Below are 10,660 nucleotides of genomic sequence, written 5' to 3' on the forward strand. Positions count from 1 at the left end.
ATAGATGATTGAACTGAGTGATAATGAAAACCCTTGGACAATATTCCTGGAAACAGTTGATCCTGAACTGGCTGCTAGTGGAGCAACATTGCCCAAGTTTGATAAAGATCGTAAGTGCCCACCAGGTACCTGCTCCTTTTAGAGCAGTCACTAGGCTTGGAGTCCTCGAATGATCTCAGCCAAGGGCTGAACCTTTCTTCCCTTGGAGAATAATCTCCTGGTGCCTTCACGTTAACTCATTTAGTCCCTTCCATGTTGAGGTCTCCTAAGGAAGCCACAGTAGACTGGCTCACCTTGAGCCTCCTGTAGTGGGAGAGACAGCAGTGATGTTCTGGCTGCTGGCTTGTGCTCATCTTCTGGTCTGAAGGTTAGGGTATTGATGCAGGCAAGTGTTGGGTCACTAGGCATGTGTGTGTGTCATCTTAGGGCCACACAACACAGCCTGTTTGAAGGAGTTCTGAAGCAGTCATGCTATGCCACTAAGTAGGTGGCTGCCCCACAAACTAGGACACTGAACTGCTAGATAGATATAGCCCCTTGGGACTAATGGTCCATCTAGTCAGTGCCAGGTCTCAGTTTACTGCATTGGTGTGCTCTTCACTGCCTCCTGAGGTGGTTTACTCGGGTGTGATTTGTGGGATGCACTTTTGCTGTCACTGGATCAGCCTCCTAAAGGAGTCTCATGTCATTGTTACTTCTGGGGACTTCTTACTGTGTTGTTGGGTTGTCATTTACCCAAGCTTACTTGTTAGCATTTTCAGACATACTCAGGGTTAAGAACCTAACAGCCTGTTCATCAACTTGTAGATGATGTAATGTTATTTTTGAAGATGTATGATCCTAAAACACGGAGCTTGAATTACTGTGGACATATCTACACACCCATATCCTGTAAAATACGTAAGTCCTGGCTGTACTTTGTTCAGACTAGCTTTTGCTCGGTGCATTACAGCTGTGTATTTAACAGATTTCTTCACCCTAGGTGACTTACTCCCAGTTATGTGTGACAGAGCAGGATTTATCCAGGATACTAGCCTTATCCTCTATGAGGTTTGCCTTTTATTTCTCTCAATTACTGTATTGTTTTTTGCTTGTTGGGGAGATGCTTGCCTTAAATTATTGCTTAGGTCTTCTACTCTGTGTGTGTGTGGGGGGGGGGGGATGTGTGAGACAGGGTTTCTCTGTGTAGCCCTGACTGTCCTGGAACTTGCTCTGTAGAGCAGGCTGGCCTCAAATTCAGATAGATCCATCTGCCTCTGAGTGCTGGGATTAAAGGTGTGCACTACCAACCAAATCCTCCACCCTTTTGTTGAAAATTAGATTGTTTTGTTTTTGTGGTTGAGATAGGGTGCCATGTAATCCAGGATGGATTTAGACTTGCTCACATGTAGCTACTTTGGCCTCCTAATTTGATTACCTCTACTTCCCCAGAAGTGCTGGGATTACAGTATATCCTACCACACTGTGTTGTACGTTTAAAAATAAGTAATTTGTACCTGGTTAGGATTGGTGATCACCAGATCACTTACTTTTAGATTTGTTTTTCCCACTTGTATTTTATCTTAATAAAAATGTGCATAAGCTCGGTGTGGTCATCTGAGTTTAGAGATATAGCTGTTAGGAGGACTGCTTGAGCACTGGAGTTCAGGACCAACCTATAGAAACAAGATCCTGTCTGAAATTAAAACAAAACACATTAACATGTAGATGAATAGACTTGAATGTAGAGAAAGCATAAATAACAAAAAATCTGGGGGGGGGGGTTAATAGATGTTATTAAATGTAAACATGTGCTGTCTCTTCCTGTAGGAAGTTAAGCCGAACTTAACAGAGAGAATTCAGGACTACGATGTGTCTCTCGATAAAGCCCTCGATGAGCTGATGGATGGCGACATTATAGTGTTTCAGAAGTATGTATCTTTGACAGCTTCCATCTCTTTTGTATGCATAGCAAGGGTTTTGTTGTTGTTGTTTTTTGGTCAGTGCTAGGTCCAATGAGCAGTTACTTAAGTTCTCTTGGTAATAGGTGGTGAGCACTGTAATCCTAGTACTTGGCAGGTAGAGGCAGGAGGATCCAGGGCTCTGTGAGAGCCTGTCTCCCAAACCCAAGTTCTCTAATGTCCTACAAATGTTTGTGAGGTATCTTTATAGAGTAAAATACTTGAGGTTGGCCTTCAGACGATTTCTCCTCTGGCAGCTTACGTCACTGCCTGCACCCACATTTGTAGGTGTGTGCCTGGGGCACTAATGCGTGTAACAGCCTGATAGTGAACAAAACCTGCAGGTGTAGGCTGCAGTCAGAGCCCAGGCTGAATGCACTGTGCTGCAGAAGAGCCTATTATAGGGAGCTGTTTGTCATGCAGTCACTGGAGGGGCAGCGGGGACTGAGTGCCCTACTGTAGAGCCTCCTTTCTTGATTTTATTTTTATGTGTATGAATGTTTTGTCTGTGCATGATGTGTGCCTACTGCCAGTACAAACCAGGAGTGGGTATTAAGATCTTTGGGACTGGAATTATATTGTTATGAGCCATCATATGAGCGTTGGGGGTGGAGCCCAGGTTCTCTGGAAGTGATCTTACCCTTAGAGCCACCTCTCCAGACACCTTTCTTGTGCCCTGTTAAGCCAATAGCTGAGGCAGGCTCCTTGTAACTTTCAGTGAGAGCACTCTGTCTTCCATTACACTTCACTGTTTTACATTTGGTGTCACTGTTGTCTAGAAGATATGGTACCTTTTGCCATACACCTGATTCAGTCTGCAAACATTTTTTTCTCCCCAGGGATGACCCTGAAAATGATAACAGTGAATTACCCACTGCAAAAGAATATTTCAGAGATCTCTACCACCGAGTTGACGTCATCTTCTGTGATAAAACAATCCCCAATGACCCTGGGTTTGTGGTTACATTATCAAATAGGATGAATTATTTTCAGGTATTGAACAATTGCTCTTTGCCACTTCATTTACCCTTCCTAGAAGACACATTGAATGTTTGTGAAAGAAAGTGTCTAATGGCTTCAGTAAGAAGTAAGACAGTGCCTTGCTTGGCAGCTCAGACAGAGGTTTCAAGTTCCAGCTTTTCTGGGCTCCACGGTAGATTTAACACAGGCCTGGGCCATATAGCAAGAAGCCTCAAAGTGTTGAAAAGTTAAAATTGTTGAGTTTAAAGGTTCACAACACAGATAAATGGTGACTATATCTACATTGTGCTGTATAAATATGTACAATTAAGCAGGAAAAACTCTTACAAAAAGGTCACTTCCATGGTGATGCACTTAGGAATATTGTTTTGTTATGGCTAATAGTAAATTAATTCCTAGGGGTTTTGGATTTGGGCTGCTCATGTATATCACATTTCTATAGAAATGTAACTGAATGACTAACCATGAGTATTTTAAGTACAGAATGCCACCCTCCCTTCTGGTCCTTCTCTACCTCCTAGGTTGCAAAGACAGTTGCACAGAGGCTCAACACAGACCCCATGCTGCTGCAGTTTTTCAAGTCTCAAGGGTAAGTGAGTGAGGCTCGGCTGGGTCACCAGCATGTATTTCTTAATGTGAAATACAGGTGTGTCATTATTTACATCTTAATCATATGGCCCTGAGGTAGTAAGGTAATTGTCCACCTCCTCTGATGCTGTATTTGATTCTGGTTGGCCCGTCATGCTTTTTTGGGTCTAGGTCCTATGCAGATACAGAGTCATAGGTGTGCTCTCTCCCCTCACAGTGTAGGCTGAGAGACAAGGGTCTGGGAACAGAAGGAAGTGGGCTAGGTAGGTTTCCAAGTTTCAGACAGTGACAGCGATTTGTTTTCGTTTGTTTGTTTGTTCTCAGGTGGTGTGTGTTGTAGACCAATAAACAATTTTTTTTAATGTGTGCTGTTTTCTTGTAGTTATAGGGATGGCCCAGGTAATCCTCTTAGACATAATTATGAAGGTACTTTAAGAGATCTTCTACAATTCTTCAAGCCAAGACAACCTAAGAAACTTTACTATCAGCAGGTATGAGTCCAAGTCAGTGTAACTGGGAAGGTTTGGGTTTCTCTTGAGTCTGTCTAAACAAGTGTCTCTCTTTCTCAATAGCTTAAGATGAAAATCACAGACTTTGAGAACAGGAGAAGTTTTAAGTGTATATGGTTAAACAGCCAATTTAGGGAAGAGGTAAGCATTTCTTCTAGTATTACCATTAACCCCTGTTACTCTTTTCAGAGCCCTAGGACTAAAACATGAGAGCACTCCCTCAGTGTGGGGAAATGGTGGGGCCTTTGAAAGGCAGAAATGAGAGCTTGAAGTGTCTCCCATGTTCCCCCGGCCCAGAATCAGGTCACCACACACAGCCAGGCTGTGCCCCAGTGCCATGTCCATCAAAAAAGATCATACTTTCCTGGGTAGCAGTCTATTTTACCTCCCAGCTGCAGAATTGAGAAATTTGAGACCTAATTAACTACTGTGATGTCTGTAGTGTTGGTGCCTTTTCTGAAGACCAGCCCTCTGTCTCCTTATGCTGAGGACAGGAAAGCTCTTAGGGTGACCCAGGGATTGTTTCTGAGGAATTGTTCTGATCTGATCTACAGTCCTTCATGCTTTGGAGGAAGTGGTCCGACTACCATAAGGGAATCCACAGTTGAGGGGCTGCTAACTCACCCCTTCCCAAGTTGAATAGGAGAAGTTCTTGGGTGTGTGGTAACAGAAGTCTGTTTTCTTTAAAGCACTTGTAATACTCTGTCATTACTTAGGAAATAACACTATACCCAGACAAGCATGGCTGTGTTCGGGACCTGTTAGAAGAATGTAAAAAGGCTGTGGAGCTTGGTGACAAAGCGTCAGGGAGACTTAGGCAAGTATCTCTGGAGCTGCCGAGGTTGGGGTGGCCAGAAACAGAATGGAGATCAAATAACACCATCCTTCTGCAGTTGCTGTTTTGCAGAGGCATGCCGCTCTCCTTTCTTTAACCTGTAGTAAATGGGCGTGATGCCAGTAGCAAAGGAACAGTGGGTTCCAGGGTACATATATCTTGAGTGGCGAGAAATGTGTGGTGTAGCTTCTGTGCAGGTATAAAGTGAGGCCCCAGACTCTGCCTTTCTGCGCCTGGGCATGTTTCTATGGTTTTGCCTTGTGGACACCTCACAGACAGGTGGCTTTGGGACTGTTTGGTTCCCTAAAATGCTTTCTTGCTAGTTTTAATAGACAGCAGGCAGTACTCTGTTTCTGCTCAGCCTGCTGCAATGACTATTCTACCTTCCAGGACAGCCTCCTAAGCCACAGAGAAACCCTGCCTCCCCCTCAGAGAAAATTAGCAGTAAAAGAAGGATATATAGAACATGATCAAGCTAACCCCACCCAGAGTTCCTGCTCTTGTGTCTTTGCATGGGTACAAATACTTCATTGCTCCGTTTTTCTTCTTTCAGGCTGCTAGAAATTGTGAGCTACAAAATTATTGGTGTGCATCAAGAAGATGAACTATTAGAATGTTTATCTCCTGCAACAAGTCGAACTTTTCGAATAGAGGTAACTCACCTTGCTGGCCTCAGAACCATCTACTGGAGTGGATACCACTATGGGCTATATAAATTAGCTTAAGTTGTTCGATTCATCAGCTCTCACAGAGGTTAATTTCATTCCAAGCTTTAAAAATGCTGCAATATGGGAAAAAAATACACATAGCCTAGAATAATGTAGCCACTGCTGAGTGTGCACATGCTGGTTCTGGGCATGGGTGCCTTGTGCCATTGGCACCCTCTACCCCAGAACCTGTTAATCTCAAACTATTGCTGTCTGCTTTTGTGACTTGTATGAGGGACGTCTTTATAAATTTGTGCCAAGTGTGATGGAGCACACTTTTGGAGAGGTATTAATTGTAGCTTGCATGTATATCTGTACTGTATGCATGCAGAGTCCCGAAAAGTGTGCCGTATCTGCTGGAGCTGGAGTTAGAGGTGGTATGAGCCACTGTGGGTTCTGGTAATCAAACCCAGGTCCTCCAGAAGAGCAATCAGTGCCATTTTGAGCCCTACTGTTGGCCCAGAGCTTTATTTCTAGCACTCAGGAGGCAAAGACAGTCCAGTCTGATCTGTATACCAAGTTCCAGGCCAGTTAGCCTAAATATAAAAGCAAAAAAAAAAGTTTGGAGCAGGCAGAATGGCTCAGCTGTGGTAAGGTGCTCCCTCACCCTCAGCTTGGTGGCCTGAGTTTGATCTTCTGGACCCACATGGTGGGTGGAGAGAACTTGCTCCTTTAGGTTGTCCTCTGACTCCTGTATGTGTGACAGGCATGTGTGCAGACACACAGATCAATCAATAATGATGTAAAAGCAGAAACTCTGGGTCAGTGATAGAAATAGAGCTGCTGACATTTCCATAGTAACTGGAATATGAATGTTTTGGGTTTTTCCAAGAAACCTGGACTATCTTTTGACTGAGTCAGCTGAGTGTGGCCTTTTGGTAAAATGAATGCCAGCAGCATATATTATTTCTTTAACAAGTTACCTGAGATGATGAGCTTAAATAGAAGAACAGTTTGCAATGGCTCACAGATTTGAAGGCTTTCAGCATGGCCCTTGTTTTGTTGGTCTGTAGAGTCAGCACATCATCTAATAAAAGCCCTTTCATTCTGCTACTGAAAAAGGAGACCAACTCCACTAATTTCAATCTCTCTCTCTCTCTCTCTCTCTCTCTCTCTCTCTCTCTCTCTCTCTCTCTCTCTCTCTCTCTCTCTCTCTCTCTCTGTACCCCCACCCCCTATCCCAGTCATTTTATTTCACTAGTCTGGAGAACACCTGAGGCTTGGGGTCATCTCTTAACCTATTGAGTGTCAGGTTAGATTTTAAATAACCACACTTAGGAAGTCTTTGTTTCAAATGTGTCTACAGGAAATACCTTTGGACCAGGTAGACATAGATAAGGAGAATGAGATGTTAATCACGGTGGCGCATTTCCACAAAGAGGTGTTTGGGACTTTTGGAATTCCATTTTTGCTGAGGATACACCAGGTAAGAGTCCTGTCAGAACTCCGTGCCTTTAACTGACTTGATCTCAGCTGCTGAGGCAGGCAACCCTGACTTTGGCATCTAGCATACCTGTGCACTGGGCGATCACCATCTGAGCACACCTGATTTTTCTTTGTCTTCTCAGGGCGAGCATTTCAGAGAAGTGATGAAGCGAATTCAGAGCCTGCTGGATATCCAGGAAAAGGAGTTTGAAAAGGTGTGCACACTTAGGAACCTGGCTAGGCCTTAGTGGCTGCTTGAACCTAAGTGAGGCAACTGAGCAGGCAGCAGATAATGGGGCGTTTCGCTTTTTTTTCCAGTTTAAATTTGCAATTGTCATGATGGGCCGGCACCAGTACATCAATGAAGATGAGTATGAAGTGAATTTGAAGGACTTTGAGCCACAGCCTGGTAAGAGGCTCTCAGCATAGGGCCTTCAGTTCCCATTGTAGGTCTTGGAGCCATGTGCAGAGCTCTCGGGAGGCAGCAGCCCTGGGGTTGAGGCAGTTTGTTCCCCACAGGTCAGGCCTCTGCATTCTAAGGAGTAAGGCTCTTTTGCATTAATGGGGCTGAGGTGTAGGTGATCCTGCTTCAAGTTCCCTTTGGTGTTATGTTTTTAGCCTTTGAGTTGGAAAGAGGCACCTTAATAAACAGACCAGTGTCAGCTTGTGTTAATAATGACAGCTCCGGGCTCCAGCTGACTGAGCAGCCATCCAAGGTGGAGACTGGATCTGGTAGTTGCCAAAAACCTGAGGTCTTAATGGTTTGTTCTTTGTCCCTGCCAGGTAACATGTCTCATCCTCGGCCTTGGCTAGGGCTCGACCACTTCAACAAAGCCCCAAAGAGGAGTCGCTACACTTACCTTGAAAAGGCAATTAAAATCCACAACTGACTTCCTGCCTTCCCGTGTCCAAGGCGAGGGACAGCTCGTGGGTGTGTGCCCTTTTTAACAGCCGTAGAACTTTGGTACACGTGCACTCTAGCCGAAGTCTCCAGCAAGAGGATTTGCTGCTGATGTTAATTTTATTTTGTTGAGGCTGTTCAGTTTGGCTTCTCTGTATCTATTGACTGCCCTTTTTGAGCAAAATGAAGGTGTTTTTATAAAGCTTGGATGCCAATGAGAGTTATTTTATGGTAACCACAATGCAAGGCAACCATCAGCATCATGGGGAGAAGAGGTTCCTGGGATGCGAGTCCTGGCAGAGGTGTCTGGTTGGTGCGGGCAGTCTGGCCCCTTGCTTGGGTCCTGCACAACCCTGCAGCTAGAGCTAGTCAGGCCAGTGTGTAGGCTTGTCCAACTTCTTCCTTCAGTTAGACTTTCAGTGACCTGTGTGCATCTAAAGGCAAACCAGAGAAACAACCCTACTCAAAAGTGCTCTCTCCTTCACTGTGTGCGTCGCTGGCCCTTCCTGGGGTTTCTGTCCTTGGCTGCTGGGGCTGTTTAATAATAAATGTCTCACTTCGTCAGCCAGTACTGTTCGGCAGCCCATTTGCAAAGTGGACACACTGAATCCAGTGCTGACAGTTAGGGGTCTTTTTATACACTGAGAACATTGTCAGATACAATTAAGGTTTACTCTGTTGCCTCTTGGCAAATGCAATGATCTGAGCAGGTGAAAGAATCACTCTAGGTTCCTGTGAGGATGGAGTGGGCGAGCGACAAAGGAGAGAGAGAGAGAGCCTTTTAGCAAGAGCGCATGCTCGCTAGTGGTTAGTAAGCTGTTGACTTTGTAAAAAAGATAAAATAAAAAAGGAAAAAAAGGAAAATGAAATTGTATATTTAATGAATGAAAGCTGTACACTTTGCCCCTGGGAGGAGGTCATTTTCTGTTGGGTGAGTGCAAGTGAACTTGGCCAACTTGGACACTCTGTGCGTAGCTTTATTTGAGTCCTCTCCTCGTTTCCCTTTATTTGAAGCTAATGCCAGCTGCGTGTCTAGTTTTGAGTGCAAATAGAATCAGCAAGCCACACTTCTTTTCCCTCCCTCCCCAGTACTTCTGTTTGTTTCTGTAGCAGCAGTGTACACCAACTCTCCTGTATATTGCCTTTTTGCTGGAAAATGTTGTATGTTGAATAAAATTTTCTATAAAAATTATAATTTAGTGAGTGCTGTGGAAGCTGAAGATGAGCATACTCTTCCCTGGAGACAGGCCATGCATTGAGTCAGGCCTGCAGCCGCCATGGATTTTTCTCAGCTGTTGGACTTTTCCTTTGGGCGGCCTAGAACTTGCTATGTAGACCAGGATGGTCTTGAACTCAGAGATCCACCTGCCTCTGTCTCCCAAGTGCTGGGCTTAAAGGTGTGAACCCCTGGCTTCAGTTTGGCTTTGGCCTCTAACATTTGAGCTTGAGAAAGGTTTTTGTGAGGTGTAGTGGCACAGGCCTCTAACCCTAGCAGTCAGGAAGCAGAGGTAGGCATATTACATCAACCTGTCAAGACTAAGGGATGTAGCTGATGGTAAAGTGCTTGTCTAGTGTGTGCGAGGCCCTTGGCTTCATCCCCAGTATCTGGGGAAATGTAAGAGTCCTCCGCTGGGATCTGTGCACGTTACTGAGTGGCTGGGGAAATTGGAGGTCTCTGGACGAGGTGTCCAGGGGAGGGTATCGCTGGCCTGCTTCTGAGCCATCTGCGCCCTGGCTTCCTTTTTCCTTTTGCACTATGAATTGTGTGCCTTCCAATAACTTGTGTTGTACAGATTGATGGGATAAGGAACAGATCATGGGGGACCCTGTAGGCCTTTATCCTACTGGACCCTTTGGCCTTCTGCAAATGATAAGTTACTGGCAGTTATAGGCAAGGCAATGAGGACTGCTCACCCAATGTTGGCCTTTAAACTCCAAGGTGTTCCTGTTTGAGGGCTTGTTGTGGGTTGGTCAGTCTTAGGTACCCACGATTTCTATTCTCCCTTAAATATTAAATGATTATTTTTAAAAGAACTTGTTGTAGTGTTTCTTGTGTGCTGCATTCATTTTTCCATTCCCTCCCAGCTCTCAGAATACTGAGAGTCTCGAGTTCATGTACCTGATTTGGGGGAAGGTAGAAGCAGACATTGCTCACTTTAATCCTCTGAAGATGCTGGGTCCTTTTGCTCTGTGGCATGTGGCTATTGATGGTAGGGGAGTCTTCACCCATATTGGGGGCCAGAGTGTGGCCCAATTGAGGGCTGGCAGCCATGTTGGCCGTGCGGTTCTGCTGAGGATTGTGAAGCTGATGAGGTTGTTGGGACTTACAATCCTAGCATTAAAGTGGGAGCAGGAGGATGAGTTTAAAGCCATTCTTGACCACATAGCAGATTCTGGGCAGCCTGAGTTATTTGAGACCCAGTCTAAAAATACAGGAACACAACCCTGAAGGTACATTGTCTACTGGGGATCTACAGCAGATCCTTGCATGTTGGCTCTTAGCCTTGTGGCATTAAGGAAGTGTTGACAGGTTTCCCTGTGGCTTCTTGGGGATACCCTCTGACAGTAATGAGGTCTTCAAGAGCATTGAGCCATCTGCCCTTGTGACCAGTGCATCTGGCAAGGATTAAGGTGAGGTTCCCACAGTGCTAACCAGCTGTTTTTGAGCACTTAAGTCCCTGGCAGGAGGGTGATCCTAAATGTGAGACTAGTCTAGGCCACACAGTGACACACTGCTTCAGAGTAAAACAACTAAGTCTGATGTGTACATATAC

The 10,660-nt window shown here is 45.0% G+C and overlaps 1 protein-coding gene across 2 annotated transcripts in view; it reads left to right on the top strand.

Annotated features, from left to right (window-relative positions):
* Positions 1-9,078, top strand: part of Usp7 (ubiquitin specific peptidase 7) — a 52,139-nt gene extending 43,061 nt beyond the window's left edge. Inside the window, exons 18-31 of one of the 2 annotated variants that reach the window (XM_027423919.2) lie at positions 5-110; positions 808-900; positions 983-1,050; positions 1,810-1,910; positions 2,780-2,933; positions 3,443-3,510; positions 3,892-4,000; positions 4,082-4,159; positions 4,735-4,835; positions 5,407-5,506; positions 6,867-6,986; positions 7,129-7,200; positions 7,304-7,394; positions 7,769-9,078. In XM_027423919.2, the coding sequence (XP_027279720.1) occupies positions 5-110; positions 808-900; positions 983-1,050; positions 1,810-1,910; positions 2,780-2,933; positions 3,443-3,510; positions 3,892-4,000; positions 4,082-4,159; positions 4,735-4,835; positions 5,407-5,506; positions 6,867-6,986; positions 7,129-7,200; positions 7,304-7,394; positions 7,769-7,875 (1,368 nt within the window). In that variant the 3' untranslated portion in view covers positions 7,876-9,078. The remainder of the gene's footprint in view (positions 1-4; positions 111-807; positions 901-982; positions 1,051-1,809; positions 1,911-2,779; positions 2,934-3,442; positions 3,511-3,891; positions 4,001-4,081; positions 4,160-4,734; positions 4,836-5,406; positions 5,507-6,866; positions 6,987-7,128; positions 7,201-7,303; positions 7,395-7,768) is intronic. The other variant, XM_027423920.2, reaches the window with a different exon arrangement.
* The last annotated feature ends 1,582 nt before the right edge of the window (positions 9,079-10,660 follow it).

Source organism: Cricetulus griseus, chromosome 7, assembly GCF_003668045.3.
Source record: "Cricetulus griseus strain 17A/GY chromosome 7, alternate assembly CriGri-PICRH-1.0, whole genome shotgun sequence".
NCBI lineage: Eukaryota > Metazoa > Chordata > Mammalia > Rodentia > Cricetidae > Cricetulus > Cricetulus griseus.